This window comes from Momordica charantia, assembly GCF_013281855.1.
Source record: "Momordica charantia cultivar OHB3-1 chromosome 1 unlocalized genomic scaffold, Mcharantia_2.0 BLBB01000001.1, whole genome shotgun sequence".
Classification (NCBI taxonomy): domain Eukaryota; kingdom Viridiplantae; phylum Streptophyta; class Magnoliopsida; order Cucurbitales; family Cucurbitaceae; genus Momordica; species Momordica charantia.
The window spans coordinates 2,546,244-2,566,075 of record NW_028275157.1 but is presented as its reverse complement, the minus strand read 5'-3'; the positions used below and the strand labels follow the sequence as shown (position 1 = coordinate 2,566,075).

At 36.9% G+C, this 19,832-nt stretch overlaps 1 protein-coding gene across 8 annotated transcripts in view; it reads left to right on the top strand.

Annotated features, from left to right (window-relative positions):
* LOC111024677 (RING/U-box superfamily protein) overlaps positions 1 to 19,832 on the top strand; it is a 57,977-nt gene that overhangs the window by 8,184 nt on the left and 29,961 nt on the right. For all 8 annotated transcript variants that reach the window (XM_088119102.1, XM_088119101.1, XM_088119112.1 and 5 more), the window contains exons 2-7: positions 7,997 to 8,147; positions 12,252 to 12,349; positions 13,877 to 13,935; positions 14,036 to 14,127; positions 14,210 to 14,333; positions 14,929 to 15,015. In XM_088119102.1, coding sequence (XP_087975228.1) covers positions 7,997 to 8,147; positions 12,252 to 12,349; positions 13,877 to 13,935; positions 14,036 to 14,127; positions 14,210 to 14,333; positions 14,929 to 15,015 — 611 coding nt within the window. The remainder of the gene's footprint in view (positions 1 to 7,996; positions 8,148 to 12,251; positions 12,350 to 13,876; positions 13,936 to 14,035; positions 14,128 to 14,209; positions 14,334 to 14,928; positions 15,016 to 19,832) is intronic.

Sequence of the window (19,832 nt, the reverse complement as noted above, 5' to 3'; positions counted from 1 at the left end):
TTTGGACAAAATTATTTCGCTTGCAGGGCACTAAACTACACCGTAGCACTGCTTACCACCCCCAAACCGATGGTCAGTCGGAAATTGTGAACAAATGTTTAGAAACTTACCTTCGTTGTTTTTGCAGTGAGAATCCTAAATAGTGGGGGCACTGGGTCACGTGGGCTGAATTTTGGTATAACACCACGTACCACAATTCCATCGGGACCACCCCGTTCCAGGCAGTGTACGGCAGGCCTCCACCCCCACTCGTGTTGTATGGCAGCGAAAAGACAACCAACGCCACGCTAGATCAACAACTCGAGGAGCGTGATATAGCACTGGATAAGTTAAAGGCTAACCTGACCCTAGCCCAAGATCGTATGCGGAAGTACGTGGATGCACATCGCAGGGAGGTGGAATTCGAGGTGGGAGAATAGGTTTTTTTGAAACTCCGACCCTACAGGCAACATTCGATGGCTAAACGGAAGAATGAAAAGCTGCACCCACGCTTCTACGGCCCCTTTACCATCCGGGAGCGGATTGGCAAAGTCGCCTACAAGTTAGAGCTCCCAACGGAAGCATCCATCCACTCGGTATTCCACGTGTCGCAGCTGCGGAAAGTCATTGGCCCAGGCAAAGAAATATGCCCTACCGTGCCACCCCTAACGGATGACTTCGAAGTCCTCCCTGAACCTCAGGATGTATTTGCCTTTCGCCACAATGACGACACTGAAGAATTGGAAGCTCTAGTGCACTGGAAACATACGGATGAGGGCGACGCCACTTGGGAAAATCTCGAGACTTTCAAACTCCAATTCTCGGACTTCCACCTTGAGGACAAGGTGTCTGGACCCGCAGGGGGTGATGTTAGGCCTCCTATTAGAAATACTTATGTACGCAGGGGTAAAGGGGGTAATTCCCCCTCTTCTTACAATTAGGAGGGTGACTTGGGAAGGACCTTAGCTTTTGTCTTTTGTGTGGGTCCTAGGTTGGGGGAGGGAGGATATATGTTTTTGTGGCTGCCAAGGTTAGGGTATGCTTTTGCTTTTGTACTCTGTGAGTGAGACTAGTGGGGAGAGCGCAACCCTCTCGAACGGTTGCTTGTTTCTGTGTTTTTGTGTTCTGTTATTAATCTAAGTGACTAGTTGTGAGGGAGTTACCTCACATCATCCTATCTATAAATAGGAGTTCCTCTCCTCCTTTGTAATCATCATCTTGCTTAATAGAATTTCCTTTCCAATTGGTTACACCATTAATGGTAGGTAGAGAATCTTTCAGAGTTGGAAAGTTTTGAATGGGAACATCTCTCTTTTGTATAATCTTCATTCTCCAATCTTGCAATCAATTTGATAGGACAAATCTAGAATGTCTCTTTGTAGTCCTTCAAAGCTACTTCCAATCTAGTTATCTGGTTTGGGTTATTCTATCCATATGAAGAAAAAGAACACGATGTTATAGATCAAGCAAAATGGCTAAGAGCTCATTGGAGTAGGAAGCATCATTTTATGCCATTGGAATTTTGCTTGCTATCATGTTTCTTTGTCTAGCTATTTTGCTTCCTCTAATACCAAAATGATGCAATCTAGTATCTAAGAGAATAATCTCGAAGAATACTCAACCAAAGTTTATTGTTATTTATAAAATCTTTTGAATGTTTCTAAAGAATTCATCGTCTCTTCTCTCAAATATATTTCGAGCCTTTCTCCTTCTCAGTTGAATGAGTATCTTGCCTTTCTCGATTCCGAACTCGTTAGGCTTCGAGAAGAATGAGTCTTAACGTTAGAAGAATTTTCTAGAAGAAGGTTGGAGATTGAAGTCGCTCGGGCTAGGGAGCTAGCTGTAATTCAAGACAAATTCTCCCCGATTTTCAAAGATCTTTATGCAGAAAATAAAGATGGAGAACCCAAAGTTAAAGACCTCTAAAATTTCTCTTTTGTGTCATCACATCTTGGTGGATCTTTTTATTTGAAGTTAGCTTGTTTCTTTTGTTGGCTTTTGATATCACTCTCATGTTGATTGTATTGCTCTCTGTTGAGCCTATATTTTGCTTTCATTTTTTCCTTTTTCTCTCACTCCTATGAGAGTTTGTATTCTTGAACTTTTTCTCCTGTTTATATATCAATAAAAAGTTGTTTCTTGAAAAAAAAAATCTTTCAATTACAAGAAAAGTTATATAGTTTTTTTTTTGGTGTAAATTGTCTACACTTTTTCATTTTTACATCTAAGAGAATAATCTCGTAGAATACTCAACCAAAGTTTTATTGTTATTCAAAAAATCTTTCAATTACAAGAAAACTTACCGAGTTTTTTTGGTGTAAATTGTCTCCACTCTTTCATTTTTACAACTTCTAATCTCTTTTCTCCAATTGGAGAGGTTTTGTTCAACTCCTTTGGACTGGAGTTGTTTCTCTCCCTTTGTGATTTCATACCATCAATGAAACTGTTTCTTATATAAAAAAAAGAGTTGGGTAGACTGGGTTATTAATGATTTCTAATAAAATTAATTTTTAAATTTATAGGAAGATTTGTAATATTTAATACATACCACTAGGTTGTTATCATAATTAATTATATTTTCTTGAGCATAAGCTAATAACTAAAAATGTATAAAAGATATATTGGCTATGGTTTCTGTTAGAGTATATATTATTATATTTTACATTCTTGTAAATAATATGTATTCATTTGTCCTTTACCTTCCCCTTCTAGGAATAAGTCAACCTTGTATATTTGTCTATATATATATAGACTTCAGTAATGAGAATAAGATCTATCTGGTTCTCTCAAACCTTAGTTTCTACATGGTATCAGAGCTAGGGTTTTGTGCCCAATAGAGTTTTTTGTACCCATTAGGGTTTTGTACCCATTAGGGTTTGAAGTTGGTTTTGTACCCATTAGGGTTTGAAGTTTGGAACACTTTCTTGGAAGTGTTCGGTAGTATCCTCACCCGCCACTGCCACTATCGCCCGTCGCCACCGCTGCTGTCGCTGTCACTGATTGCCGCAGCCGCCACCCACCGCCGCTCGTCACTGCTGTCGCCGTCTACGAGCGCATTCTCAGATTCTTGGTTCGTGGGTATTCGCCGCAATGGGTATTCGTTGCCGCCCATCGTTGTCCGTTGCCTTTTTCATCGCGCTTCACCGTCAGCAACCGCACTTTGCTGTCCGCCACCGCGCCTCACCGTCAACCGTCGTCGTCGGCCATTAGTTGCCGTGAGTTGTGGATTTGTCGTGGTGTCTTCCTCGCAGCCTTTATTTTGCTAGGGTTGCAATTCTGCAACAATTGATTGGGCCGGTTCAGTTTGGTTCATACGGTTCAGGTTCGGTTCGGTCTGGTTCATCACATTTCGGTTCGGTTTGGTCTGATTTATACCGGTCCGGTTCGTTTGTTTCGGTTCAATTGGTTTGGTTCACTTGGTTCTGTTCAATTGGTTTGGTTCGATTCCCTTTCCTCTTTTTTAGATTTTGTTTAGTCTGTTTCAATGCTTGTTTGTGTCCATATTGTTGAAGTTATGATCGAGGAGAAATTAATGGTAACGATTTCTGCGGAAGAGTTTGCTAAATTCCAACAGTATCAAGAGTCATTGATGGCATCATCCTCTAATCCAATTACTGTCATTGCTGATTTAGGTAATACCAATAAATGTCATCTTCTTTTGGAATGAAGAAGAGTAAGTCAAATCATTCTGTTTTTTAATAAAAGATTTGAGTATGGTGTTATTTTACTAGTTGTATATGTTGATGATATTGTGATTACTGGTAATGATACATCAGACATCCTATCACTCAAGTCTTTTCTTCATAGTCAATTTCATACTAAAGATTTGAGAATGTTGAAATACTTCTTAGGATTTGAGGTAATAAGGCGCAAGAAGGGGATCCTTTTGTCACAGAGAAAGTATGTACTTGACTTGTTAACTGAAACAGGAAAATTAGCTGCTAAGCCACATAGTACTCCAATGATGCCTAATTTACAATTTACAAAAGAAGGGGAGTTGTTGAAAGATCCTGAGAAGTATAGGAGGTTAGTAGGGAAGCTGAATTACGTTACAGTTACTAGGCCTGACAAAGCTTATCCAGTCAGTATTATGAGTCAGTTTATGAGTTCTCATACGACTGATCATTGAGCCGCATTGGAACATATTCTATGTTATTTGAAAGGTGCTCCTGGACATGGTTTGTTATATAAAGATCATGGTCATTTTAATATTGAATGTTTTTCAGATGCTGATTGGGCATGTTTTAAGGAAGATAGAAGATCAACTTCAGGATATTGTGTATTTGTTGGAGGTAATTTAATTTCTTGGAAAAGTAAGAAACAAAATGTGGTATAATGTTCAAGTGCTGAATCAGAATATCGAGCCATGGCACAGTCGGTGTGTGAATTAGTATGCATATATCAGCTTGTGACTGAATTGGGATTTGACATCACCACTCCAATGAAACTTTGGTGTGATAATCAAGCAGCTCTCCATATTGCATCTAATCCAGTATTTCATGAACGAACCGAACACATTGAAGTTGATTGTCATTATGTACGTGAGAAAATATAGCAAGGATTGGTGGCTACAGGATATGTGAAGACTGGAGAGTAGTTAGGAGATATCTTCACTAAAGCATTGATCGGAGCACGGATAGATTATCTCTCTAACAAGTTGGGCATGATTAACATATATGCACCAACTTTAGGGGGAGTGTTAGAGTATATATTAGTATATTTTACATTCTTGTAAATAATATGTATTCATTTGTTCTTTACCTTCCTCTTCTAGGATTCAGGTCAACCTTGTATATTTGTCAATATATATAGACTTCAGTAATGAGAATAAGATCTATCTAGTTCTCTCAAACTTTAGTTTCTACAGTTTCTAACCAAATATAAAGTTTCAAGGTCTTGGTGAGTTTGAGCTGAAATGTAGAACAATTTACCTACAAAGTTCCAAGACGCAAAAAAAGTGAGGGTTTTTTCTTGTGAGGGGCAAAATAGAAAAATATAAATATTTTTTTTTATGTATGAAAAAAAACTGTGTTATGAATGATGCAAACGTGCACAATAGTTTTTTGAAGAATCAACAATCTGCATTTCATTACTAAAGGAGAGCCTATTTATAGAGGCTTCCAGCTTTAGGAATAAAAAAGATAAAATCCAAGTTACTGTGCAGTAACTACTAAACTTAAGGAAACTGAAGATATAATTAGCTAATCCTTTAGAACAATAACATACAACTCAGCTGACTACATCAATGAAGAATAAGATAATGAAAAGTTTAAGAAATTATGTTTACAAGATATTGTGGAGAGAAATGCATTTTTAAGAATACTTTCTTAGTTTCTTCCTATAAAGTTAAATTATACATAAAAAAAATGTGGGCTTCAGGCGTTGAGGTGCAACTTCAGTAAGCGAACCTTGCTTCATGGGATATTCTGGGAAGGCGCACTTTTTAGAGACAATGCAGAAGAGAACTTCCATTACTAGAATACAAAGAGCACAATAAAATTACAGTTGAACTTAAATCCCAAACCCAATGACATAATAAACCCATAAAGAACAGCTAAGCATTTTGTCTATACAGGGATATGACCGAGAAGCCAATGAAGACAACGCATGAAGCTTGCTTGAAAAAAGATGAACTGTGAACAACCCTTCGAAGAACTTTGGATAAAAAGGAACCCAAGAAATAAGAAGCTTGAATTTTTGGGATTAGTGGAAAATTTTCAGTGTGTATCAAAACATCGATGATTAGTGCAAGCTAATACTGTGTTGTTTTTTATTTTTGAAATTTGAAAATTATTATTATCTGTTACCTCTGTTTTGAAATTTTCATGTTATGAATTTATGAGAATTACAATTTACATATTTTTTTAGAACAAGATACAAAACTTCTCATTGAAATACTGAAAAGGAAATACAATGTTCCAAGATACACACTCCTAAAGAGGGTGAAATAGAGCCATAAGAGAAGTACAGAAGAGATCAAGCGAAAAGAAAATACAGAAATAAGAAACCAATCTGCGAAAACCCAAAGACTTGACTATGAGATGCGCCATAAGAAACTGAACTGGATCCTTCAAATTGGGAAGAGACCTTCAAAGAGGGGGGAGGATCGAAAAGCAACTTGCTTGAGACATCAACCCAACAAACTTTAAGAATCTAGTCTGAACTTTGCAAAAATAATATCGTACTCCATCTTTAACTTAGAAAGTAGCTCCTGCCTTCTTAAAGACAAAACTTCTTCACAAAAAGCCATATCTTTTAGCCTCTTTCCCAACTCCTTTACAAAGTAAGCCCACTTTTCATTAGAAGAGAATCCCAAAGAAGAGACGGAGTAAGGAGGATGAGGGGGATGAGAAGACGTCGCATAGAAAAAAAAGTTCCATGGACTCCATTATATCTAGAAAAACCAACCTTGATGAAACCTTTAAATGGGAGAAGATACTTCAAATATTGCAGTCTGCAAAGAAACTACTCAAATCCCCAAAAATTTTCCACTTATAATAAACCACCTTAGAACCATCATGGGATGATTGAAGTGGTCAATGAGGCCATTGTAAATAGCAAAAAGACTTAGAGGGAATGAGTTCAAACCATGGTGGCCACCTACCTAAGATTTAATATTCTGCGAGTTTCCTTGTCAACCAAATGTAGTAGGGTCAGGTGGTTGGCCCGTGAATAGTCGAGGTACGCGCAAGCTAACCCGGACACACGAGTAACAAAAAAAAACCACCTTGGGAACCAAGACTTGAGAACAAAAATGTGACCAAGAATTACATGAGCCATTATAAGTTCAGTATAAATGCCTTGATGAACGAAAAAAGTGTCTTGAAAGAAGAGAGGCTACAATTTACATATTACAATTCAACATAAGAAACAAAATTGAGTACTTAAGTGTTTCTTACTTCTGATTAAAAAATAGTTTTTCCTTCCTCAAATTTATTTTCAAATCTTTGTCGGAGCATAATTGATTAATATATCTGTTATAGTTTATTAAATGATTAGTTGAAAAGTTCATATCTAGATTTTGAATAAAAAGGTCAGCTAGATTTTTCTTTTTCAACAAGATACGAACTTTCCATTTAAAAATGAAAAGGAACAAAAAAAAATGTTCAAAGATACAAACTTTCGTAGGAGTGAAAGAGATAAAAATAAAAATTACAACTATTGAAATATGAAAAGCATCCCAAGAGGAACAGATGATACTAGAAGAATAATCCTTGACTAAATGTGAAAGCGAGTGGATGCTGTAAACTTAGCTAGAGCAAAGCATTCAAACCAATCCCTCCTATTATCTTTGAAAATCCTTTGATAAACTTTCAAACCAAAATTTGGAGATAATGGCTGTAACCGCATTAGACCATAACAAATGAGCTTTTGGAGAAAGAATTGGACCACAGAGGAGCTGCTGAAATTCCCTTTAGATGATTTTGAAAACACCCAAATGAAGATTGAAATGGAGGAACAAATTACCTGAACAAATAAGGGCAAAGACAAAGATGATCTTGGCAAATTCTACTTGCTGAACATAGAACACAAAATTTTTTAACTTGTTGAGAAAGAAAGTTTACTAATAATTGTGATATAAAACCTTTAGCTCATGAATATGCATCATTGTTTTTGTAATTATAACCTTCTTGCTATATGCTCTTGTTGCAGTGGCTTTTTGTATGCTCCATCAAGGGGTCTTTTGTATTATTTTCACATCATCAGTTAAAAGTTCTACAGTTTTCTTTATAAAGCAAATTACCGGAATGCTCTAAATTGTTATACTATAGGTAAACACTTAAAAGAATATGTTTATCCAAGTTTGTCTTTGATATATTGAAAATTTAAAACTAAACAAGATATAATAACTTCTTTGCCAGCAGAATTATTCTTAAGCCTTTCTTGGCATACAACACAACAAGAGGATAAAGTACTCAAGTTTAAAATTCATTGCTATATTCTTACAGAAAAAAATATTGCAAGCTATAACGAGATCATGTTTGGAAATTAATTAGCTATCCCCCCCTTTTTTCAGTTCCATTTGATAAAAGTTATGCAGATATTGATATAAATTCTGATGAGACCGTTATCTTCTCGGAGACAAAATCCACATGTGTTGAAAAACACGAATGGTGCAAGATCATGAAGAATTCAGATCTAAATTCTGCCACTCTGCAAAATAAAAGGTAATATCCTGTACCTACAAAGTAATTAATGTTAAAGTCAAATGATATCCTTACCTATAATTCATAGCTCCTGAACACTTTTGATCTAGGTATTTTAAGATTAGTTATATCTTTTTAATATTTTTTTTTGAACAAGGTACGAACTTTTCATTGATAAATGAAAAGGAACAAAATCGTTCAATGATACAAACTTCCGAAGGAGTGAAAAGAGAAAGAAAGGCTAAAATAATAGAAGCAAAAGTCAAAGTGGAGTTATAAAAGCCTCCTAATTCATACAAATCATGCTAGAGAATACGAAGAAAAGAAATCGGAAAGAGCACGCCATTGAGAGACTTTGAACTTAGCTAGGTTAAAGCAATCAAGGGATAATCTTTGAGAGCCTTCAGAAGTCCTTTGGTTTCTTTCAAATCATAATTCCAAAAAAATAGCTTTGAGGCCACGACCCATAATAAATTAGGTTTAGGTTACAGAAAAAGCCCATTTAGAAGCTGAAGAATATGGCCTGAAACGTCAGGAGCCCACACCCAAGACAGATTAAATAGGAGAAAAAATGAACTGCAACACACAACAACAAAGGACATAGGAAAAACACATGAATCAATGATTCTCTCTGCTCAAAACATAATGGGAAATAAACATGAATCAGTGATTCTCCATGCTTCCCTTCCCATTTTTTATTCGAAAAGAAAGAAGCACTCACCGAGGTTAGTGAAGGAAAGAGGAGGGATCAGAAGAGTGATTCTCCTCTCAACCATGGCATCATTAATTCAACAAGTGAGCAATCAAATAAACACTTTAAGGTTAACGATTTGTTTGATGACGATGAAGGTTTCAATGTTAGTGTCAGTAGTTAGGATTCAACGGGACTTTTGGAAGATCAAGAGGGTGTTAGTGAAGATTTATTAGAGGTTTCTCTTACAGAAGATTTTAATTTACCTTTTGTAGAAGATCAAGACCCTTTACGCTCTTCTGAGAAAACGGATACTCCTTCTCGGGAACAACCTGTAGTAGTTGAAAAGGCTTCTTGCGCTGAGAACCAAAGTTTTTTTTTTTTTGAAGATGTAGGCCTTACTCCTAGTTCCAATCCCTGAATAGATAGGCTTTAATTAAGAGCATCAAATTTTTGGTTGGTTCCGCTTTGCTGCAAGTTTTGAGGGTTTAGATCTTTTGGTTTTCTGGTCTTTTCTTGATGAATGGAGGTTTTAGTTTCTTTGCTTCTTCATGGCGGTCAATTTGGATTAAGTGATTGTTTTGGTTTCTTCCTCGACAGACACTCTTTTCTCCACAACAGACAGTAATTTTTGTTTGGCAAGCTTTGTTGTGGGAAGTTTTTTCAGCATCTGTACTTTTAGCTCTTTGATATTTCTTGGGCTTTAGCTCTCGGTCCTTAGGCAACATCATTCGGTGTATAAGTGGTGACTATCCTGAGCAGTGGGACATCTCATTAGCTCAAGCGGAGTTTGCCTATAACCACATGAAGAATAGACCACAGGGAAGTCACCATTCGAGGTAGTCTATACTAAGCTTCCTAGGTCAACTTTAGACCTCACTAATCTACCTTCCTCAATTGATCTCAGCTTAGAAGCAGAAGAAACGACCAGTCGGATTACAGAGTTAAATCAAGAGGTGCGCAACCACATCACACAGTCAAATACCAAATATAAGGCTGCAGCCGACAAGAAGAGACGAGCAGAAGAGTTTCAAGTGGGCGATCTGGTGATGATTCATTTAAGGAAAAGCCGATTTCCTACGGGCACCTACTCTAAATTGAAGAAAATGAAGTTAGGCCCTTTTCAAATAATCGAGGGCCCTAATGCTTACAAACTTCAGCTTTCAGCAACATATAACATCTGTCCTGTATTCAACGTGGCTGATCTTTACAATTATAACTTGCCAGATTCGTTTACAATAACTCCCTAACTCGAGGTCGACTTATTTTTTAAGGGTCAGGGAAATTGATGTAGTTAAGTTGTTAGTTTTCGGCCCATTAGTTCAGTTTAGATTCTTCTTTAGTTTGTTTTATAGTTACCATAAGGTAACTTAGTTTACTGTGTAGTTAAAAGTCCAGCAGCTTCTATAAATAACTGCTAGTTTCATTAATAAAGGGATCATTATCATTCCTTCAAGAAACCGTCCTTCTTGTGTACATCACTTATACAATACCGAACTGTGTTCTCCAACCAACTTCAATTGTGTCCTTTGCATGTGTTCTCCAACCAACTTCAATTGTGTCCTTTGCATGTGTTCTCCAACCAACTTCAATTGTGTCCTTTGCACAAAGTTCCTCAACCTACTTTAAAAGTACCCTAAAGCTATGTTACTCGTCTTCATCCTAGTCAATTTGCTATCATGCAATGAAAATCCCTCATCTATAGCCTATTGTGCCCATCCTTGCAACATCACTGTGCTCTAGTCAAGAAATATATTGCCTTTGAAGAAGAGCCAATTACATGAAATTTATGGCAGAAGGTAGATTTCGTCCACCCACTGTGTGGGAAAGAAAGGCCAAACTAGCTGGCTTTAGGGAGATGGCTAGGCAAGAATGAAGTCAATACCATTAGTTTGTCTTCCAAGGACATTGTGTGGCACTTGGACATAGTGTGGCACTTGGACATAATGTGGCAGAGTGCTGGATAGACCTATTCCTCTTACTCTTAGTGTCTTTGATTGAACTTTGTCTAGAGATTTAGTGATGAAGAGTTTGTGAAGTCAACGAAGGTTAGGACCATATATGCTTGCAAAGAACAAGGTAATATTTTGTGAGTTTCATTGTAGACACAGGTGCTTGATTGAAAGTTTCAATTTTTTGAAGAAGGAAATGGTGAACTGATTGGAACACCTCAAGGAATATGTTGCTAGAGAGAAGGGAGAGAAGTCATGGGAAGTAGCTAACCTAACTGTGGCATAAGGGGTTGGACTTCTGATTAACTCTCGAAACAATGTTCTCAAATGTGGATCCAGAGAATGTCCAACAATATGCCTTGGAAGCCATTTCTTCGATTGGTAGATGTTTGTGTGGAATCGTATTATTATGTCAAGAATAAGTTTGGAAGTCTTTTGAGTAGTGTTAAACATGCTTCGGTAGTCAAATCTCTGTAGTTTTGATATCTCTTCTTTGTAAGAAGTATTCAATATACTGCTCCATGAAAGAGAAATCATAAAAAGTGTTTGCACCTCAGTATAATAGCGCTTTGGTTGGTTGAAGTTACGAATACTAAGGTAGTAAATGGATAAAGACAAATACTATGGGAAATAGTTATGACGGTCGAAGGCAAGACAAGTGGTATTAGAGCTAGGTTGGTTTGTTGCATAAAAGAGTTCACGACAGAAGTGACTTGCTAGTAAAGAGACGGTACTTACAAGATCCACAAGGAAAATGACGCACCTACTTGTGAAGGCCATGGCGAAATTTCTTCAAAAGCGAATAACTCCTTGAGAAGATGGGAATTTTTTTAGGGCAATTTGCATAAGAATTATTAGGTTTAGAGGAGGAGCCTCCCAACCCACATACACCCTCGTTAATGAACGTGACCAGTTACCATGAAGTTTGCATCAATACCTTGGGAAGCGTATCAGAGGATCCTAGTGTAATGAGATCTCATATGTTGGGAGGACGCTATTTTTTGCTGTGCCACATGTAACAACCTCTACTATAGATAAATTTCTAGATTTACCACCTTGAAGAAAAGGTAGCTCGGGGTGGGCTAGTGATAGACCCCCATTATTTTAATGTTTATCTAAGCAGGAAGGTTAAAGGGGGTTCATTAGAGGTAGTTTTATCAGGGGAGGGAGTGGGCATGGGAGGAGTTCATTGATTAAAAAATAGTGTCAGACGTTAGAATAAAGAATTTTCTGACGTCATTAATTATTGCCATTGTGAAATTGTTGTCGTTATTCCTTGGTCTCGTAGGTTGTTCTTCGGTTCGGCGCCTTTTTTTAATGAATTTGTTTGCCGTGTTTCTTATTAAAAAAATAGTTTGTCATTATTAGCTATGGAATTTAAGATTATGCAGCGATGCACGAGAAGTCTAATATTTATTGTCTTTACATCCTCCCCTTCTCAATCTCATAATTTGTTTATCTTTTGTGTTTTGGGTGCTATAGTTCAAATGCTATCCTTGTCGATGAGGCTCTTGTTCAAAAGGATGACAATATTTTCATCAATTCTGGAAGTGAAATTGTTTCTGGTCCTACCCGAGATGGTTAGCATTTTCTCGAACTCGCCTTTGGTAGTAGTTAAAATTTGCGTAGATTGAATTTTAATTGGATTAACCACGAGTTTTGGAGTGATATCTGTCAATGATAAGAAAATAATTTTTGCTTTCTTACTGAAGATGGATACAACCCTAGTCTAAATAGCAACATATAGAGAAAAAAAAAGAAGGAAAAGAACACACAAGGAAACAATTACTAATCAATAAATACAAATAAATAGCTATACAATATAATTCCACTCCTCTCAAGCTGGTGAATGAATATTCTCCATTCCTAGCTTGCTAACTAAATGCTCATGGTTCTATCATATATATTGAACTAGATTTTGTGCACCAATAATGACAAATTTATTATCGCATTCAAATTCCATAGTTCCTTCCCCTGGAATCTTCAATTCTTGTCGATCAATAAGAAAAATAATTCTTGCTTACTTACAAAGAGTGGATACAAGGGTAGATTAAATAGCAATTAACGGGAAGGAAAAAAAGAAGAAGAAAAACAAAAAAGAAACACTCACCTATTAGAACCTACATAGAAAGGAATAACTATACAATATAATTTAATCCTCCCTCAAGCTGGTGAACGAATATTCGCCTTTCCCAACAGGTGTTGTCAATCATTGACTTTTTTTGTAACCCATCTTTCTCATAACGTAAGAAAATCTACCAAACTTTGCCTTAGGAGATTGCTTTAGTTCATACAACACTTTTCTCAGTTTACAAACCTTATTTCTTGTTTGCTCATGCTAAGGTGAAATCTCTTTATAAATTTATTCTTCAAGATCATCATGTAGAAAAACTATTTTTACCTCATATTGTTACATGCCCCATCCATGATTTACAACAAGAGATAGAAATATTCGTACCATGTTCATCTAGGCAACAGGTGCAAAAGTTTCAAGATACGAACTTCTCATTGAAATAATGAAAAGCAAATACAAAGTTCAAAAGATACAAACTTCTACGAGGAGTAAAAGAGAGCAACATGAAAAATTATATAAGAGATCAACCGAAAGATGTGAAAATGAAGAAAAAAACAGAAGATACGAGAGACAATACAAGAAAATGGCATTCTGGTAAGCAAGAATCAAGAATCTTGATAAAGAAGGCTCCCAAAATTGACAAAATTTCAACTCATTAGCAAGAAGCTTCATCTTCAAGTGATCAACTTCAATAATTTTAATCTTAAACTTGCTGCTATAACCAGAATGAAAAAATAGACGAGATTGATTTTCTCTTGCTGAAAGGCAAAGACTGCAAGCTGATGGGTTCAACATTAAGTCAACATTTCAACTGTTATTTAACTTTCGTAATAGACAAGCCAAGTAAGCTAATTGGTAGAATATCTTATCTTCACCTGTTTCTGGCTTCGAATACCTTTTATGATTTTTTTTTTATTCAAATATAAAGATAATTGCACAAATGTTTACTTGTGGTTTGAATGAAAATGTAGAACTACCTTCGGTAAAAGCTTTTGCCTAATGCCTTATGGAGTTATTCAATCTCAATCTTCAGGGCATTTGAGCTATAAATTTGAAATCTTGTCAGACTCAAGAATATGCAAGGGCTTAAAGGTGAATGGCGAATGGTCATGTTTTGGTTATCGAAATTTGATATTTGGTTCAACTATCATTTTAGAAATACTCAATTGTAGCAGTTGTTGAATTTGTCCAGATTTCTGTGGATGTTGAGCACGCAAAATGTAGTATTTGCTTAAACATATGGCATGATGTTGTCACAGCTGCTCCTTGCTTTCACAACTTCTGGTGGGCTATTTATTTGTATTTGGTTGGTCATTTCACTTTTAAATTTACGTGTTTTCATTGAGTTGTGATTTGTTAAGCACAGCAATGGATGCTTCTCGGAGTGGTTAAAAAGATCCCAAGAGAAGCATACAAGTGTACTTTGTCCCCAGTGTAGAGCAGTTGTGCAATTTGCTGGAAGAAACCATTTCTTGCAGAACATTGCGGAGGTAAGATTATACTAAAGCACCTAAATGAAGAAAAATGTGAATTGATATGCAGGATTTTGTCATTGTAGTATATATTGTCTTGTACGACAGTTTTTTGTTTGATGTAGGTTGTATGAAATTTATTGGGATTAGTTTCCGGTTCAATATGGGGTTATGAAAACTTTAGTGAAGACTTGTAGTTGTTATATAAAAACTTAAAGAGTATGAAGTGTAGTTTTAGGAAACGGATTTTAAGGAAAAACTGCAGGAATAGACTCCACCATAGCACTTTAGGGATCGACCAAGGGTGGGCACATCATTGATAAGTTGTTTTTTTTTTTTGAACAAAGGATGATTTCCTAACATTGTAAGATAATAGAATATAAAATGCATCATAAGTTTTCCAATCTTTGTGAATCATACTTTTCTCTGGATGAAGGGTAAAAAGGATAAAATTGAATGTGGTAGTTTTAAGACCTTAAAATCATTAAATATGTTTGATTTCCTAATACCATTACATCAATTCAGCAGTGCTATTAACTTTTTAATCCTGTCGTACAATTTTATATGTTTTAAGCTTCTATCTCATCATCGACTTGCTGCTTGTTTTGTCTAGGATATACTACGAGCTGACTCTTCCCTTAAACGTTCAGATGAAGAAATTGCCATCTTGGATTCCTGTTCATTAATACAATCAAATCTGGTAAGTAATCTTATTTGTGTTCATACTTGTGCATTAATGAAATGGAAAGGATAGGAATGACAATTTTTAAATGGTTATTATTCACTTGAGAAACATTTTCAACTATAGCAAAAGAGACTATGTTCAGTGGATTGTCAAGGATGTGAATATCAGTGTTTTAAAAGATTTTTTGGCTTATATTCTGGGGCAGGATGTGAATATCAATATTTTAAGCAAGGTCGAAGGTATTATGGCTTTTCTTAATCATAAGAAATTGTAATCCTCCTATCAATGAATGAAAGATTCCACACTAGATTTCAATTGAAAATAAATTAAGATATTATATCATTGACTAAAGTTTATTTATTTCTAAATGTAGCATAGAAATATAATTGTATATATCAAAGAATCAATACATTAATTTATCTTGAAACCTTAGTCGCCGCTATCACTTCTACTAGCCGCCGCATTCAATCGACGCACCCTACTTCCGGCAAAGTCCCTCTGTTTCAATAAGGGTGTTGTTTTCGAGTGGCCGTCTCTTTCATCACGAATCACTATCTTTCGACGATTCTGTCGTTGGTGTGTCATCGGTTCAACGACTTGCAGCTTTTCGGTGTCGGGTTTACGTTGGTGTCTGGAGTTCGTGACTCTTGGTTGTAAAGTACTCGAGCCACCTGTGGATCGCTGCCAGTAGGTTGTCTTCGCGTGTTAATCATTGTCTGTTCGCATCGGGGGTCGTCGTTGTCCGTTCACCACCGGCTGATAGTCACCATCTGTTCGCTGTTGGTCGATCGTCGCCATCTGTTCGCCGTCGGCCGATCGTTGCCATCTGTGCAGTGGGTCGTCACCGCCGGTTGATCTTGTGGGTGTTTGGGTATTTTCTCTTTGCTGCTCGACAACTACAAAGATTCTAACCCTAATTTTGATTTGCTTTCTGGTCCATCTCTAGTTCGGGTGGTTCAAGAGCAGGTTGGTCTGGACCGAACCCGGTTTGGTTCAATCTGGTTCCGCCCTTTAGATTTATTCCTATTCTACTCCGATTCAATTTGAGGCTCAAATTGGTTAATTAAAGGCTTAGTATGGTTCAATAAGTTCCGAACGAGTTCAGTTCAAGAATACTTGGCTCAGTAGGTTCGTTTCTTGAAAATGGTGCGAATTTCGCCTAAGGATAATACAGGAATGTTTGGAAACAATGGTGGTGAATCTAGTATGGAGCAAATTCTTCAATTCTTGAAATTGCAATCTACCAATTTACCTTCTAATAATTCTTGTGTATCCTTGGCACAAATAGGTATTTATCCTAAGACTTTCTCGTATAGTAACTCATCTCCGTGGATTATAGATTCTGGAGCGTTGATCATATGACAAGTTCTTCTCATCTATTTTATACATATATTCCTTCATACTCCAATGAAAAAATTAGAATGGCAGATGGCAGTTTTTATGCTATTGCAGGAAAATGAACAATTAAATTGACTGAGACTATTTCTCTAAGTATGTCCTTCATGTTCCAAAATAACCTGTAATCTTTTATCTGTTAGCAAACTTTCTAAAGATTCTAACTGCCGTGTTACTTTCTTTGAATCTTATTGTTTTTTCAGAATTAGGACTCGGGGAAGATCATTGGATCTTCAAGGATGCTTGATGGTCTTTACTACTTTGATGAAGGTTCTTTTAGTAATAAAATAACTCAAGGTCTCAATAGTATTAGTTGCCTCCCGATTAAAGAACAAATTATGCTTTGGCATCTTAGACTAGGACATCCCGGTTTTTCCTACTTTAAACATTTATTTCCAAATTTATTTAAGGGAGTTGATTGTTCCGCTTTTGATTGTGAAAGTTGCATTCTAGCAAAAGATCATCGTTCCACATATTCTCCAAAACCTTACAAAACTTCCAAACCGTTTTATTTAATTCATAGTGATGTTTGGGGTCCCTCTAGAATTAGTACTCATAGTGGAAAAAAATGGTTTGTTACCTTTATTGACGACCATACTCGTCTATCTTGGGTTTATTTAATGACCAAAAAATCTGAGGTGAAAGATATTTTTAAACACTTTTACCATATGATTGAAACCCAATTTCAAACCAAAATTTGCATTTTACACTCTGGTAATGGCACCGAGTATTTCAATGAAATTTTTGGTGATTTTTTGAAAGAAAAAGGGATTGTTCATCAATCTACTAGTTGGGATACTCCTCAACAAAATGGGATTGCCGAAAGAAAAAATAGACATTTACTTTAAGTAGCACGTGCTATAATGTTTTCCATGCATGTTCCAAACTATTTATGGAGGAAAGCCATTCTTACCGCGCTACCTACCTAATAAATAGGATGCATAGTAAAGTTTTAAATTTCAAAACTCCCTTTGAGTGCTTTAAATATGTTTTTCCAACATCTCGTATTTATTCTGACTTACCTCTCAAAGTTTTTGGGTGTACCTCATATGTTCACATAACTGGTCAATCTCGGTCGAAACTTGATTTTAGAGCTATTAAATGTATATTTTTGGGTTATTCTTCAAGTTAAAAGGGTTATAAAGGTTTTGATCCTCAGACTAAGGAATTTTTTGTAAGTATGGATGTATCTTTTTCAGAAAAACAACCATATTTTACCCAAAATTCTCTTCAGGGGAGAAAGCAATTGTGGAAGATAACTTTTGGGATATTTAGATTCCTCTCCCTAAAATTATTTCTCCAAATTCTACTAGTCCTTTGATACCTAGTGTGGAAACTTCTCATTCGGGGGGAGAAATACGCTAATCAAGTTTCTGAGTTTAAATTTTATTCTAGAAGGAAATTCAATCAAATAAACGAAGACCAGATAGTTAATCCTTCTGAGACTTCGAGAAATGAAACAAAAAATACTGATAATCCCTCTGACCAGATAGTCGAGCCTTCACATAGTCAACTTGAGACTTCGAGAAATGAAATTGAAAATATTGGTAACCCGTCTTCTATTCCTACCTCTTCAACTATTACACCTGTTGTCTCTGACCTTGATGTTCCAATAGCAATTAGAAAAGGTGTTCGAAGGTGTACTAAATGTCCTATTGCAAACTACATCTCATACCAAAAGTTATCAAATAGTCATAGAGTTTTCACATCTAGGATAACTAATTTGTTTGTTCCAAGGAATATTCATGATGCTTTAGGAGATCCAAATTGGAGACTAGCAGTTATGAAAGAGATGAATGCTCTGAAGCAGAATAATACTTGGGAGATAGTGGAACTGCCAAAAGATAAGAAACCAGTGGATTGTAAATGGGTATTTATCATAAAATGTAGTGCAGATGGGAGTGTTGAAAGATACAAGGTCGGATTGGTAGCTACAGGCTTCATTTAAATCTATGGGATTGATTATCAAGAAACATTTGCTCCTGTTGCCAAAATTAACTCTATCAGAATTCTTTTGTCTCCTGCAGTTAATTCAAATTGACCCCTTTATTAGCTTGACGTGAAAAATGCCTTCCTTAATGGTGATTTCGAAGAAGAGGTTTTTATGAACTTATCGTTAGGTTTTGAAAAGGAACTCGAATGTAATAAATTCTGCAAATTGAAAAAATCTCTTTATGACCTCAAACAATCTCCGAGAACTTGGTTCAAGCGGTTTGGAAAAGTTGTATCTAGCTATGGATTTTTTCAGAGTCAAGCTGACCATACTATATTTTATAAACACTCTAAGAATAATAAAATCTCAGTTTTAATTGTCTATGTAGATGATATTATTCTCACCGGTGATGATGAAACAGGAATAACTGATTTTAAGAAAAATGTTGCAAGTGAATTTCAAATCAAGGACTTGGGAACATTGAAATATTTTCTAGGGATGGAATTCGCAAGATCGAAGAAAGGTATCTTCGTTAATCAAAGAAAATATGTTCTTGACTTACTTGAAGAAACAAGACTACTTGGTTGCAAGATTGCATAAACTCCTATTGAACCTAACTTGGAATTACAAGCAGCGAATGCAGAAAAAATAAAAGACGAAGAACGGTATCAGAGACTTGTTGGAAGATTGATGTATCTATCTCACACACGACCTGATATTGCATTTGCTGTAAGTATGATAAGTCAATTTATGCATGCACTTGGACCGACTCATTTTGAAGTTGCCTACAGAATCTTGAGATATTTAAAAGGAACTCCTGGAAAAGGTATTTTGTTCAAAAAGAGTAATCACTCTCAAGTGGAAGTTTAAACTGATGCAGACTGGGCTGGAAGTGCTACGGATAGACGATCTTGTTCCGATTACTATTCCTTTGTCGGAGGAAATCTGGTTACATGGCGAAGCAAAAAACAAAATGTGGTGGCCAGGTGTCACGAGGTGAAATTGAGCATAAGTTGGCTAGGCAGATTGGGCCTAGGCCATTGGCATGGCGACACAACATGGGATCAAAGAGTGACGAGGGCGACGTGTGGGAGTCGAGTTACACGACGCGGTGGGCATGGGCAATGCACGTTGCAGGCGCTGGGCGTAGGAGGGCGTTCAGCCAGCCTCATGGCACGTAGTCGGACAGACACGCGCAGGTGGTACGCACATGTGCATGACATGAAGGTAGCGGGTGGAGGCAGGTGCGCATAGGCGGGCGTGAACCCATGCACACGGGAGCCGGTAGAAGCGCGCAGAGTGGGGCGTGACACACCAGGCGCGCGCAGGAGGTGGACGCTCAGGCAGGCGTGCGTGCACGCACGCGAGCAGGTGCGGGCGTGCACGGACAGGCGCAGGTGTGCACGGGAACGTGTGGGCATGCGCAAGGCTGTGCGCAGGCTTTGCACACAGCGGACTCTTGAGATGTTGGGTGTGCTTCGATGGGAGCACAAACGTGGAATGC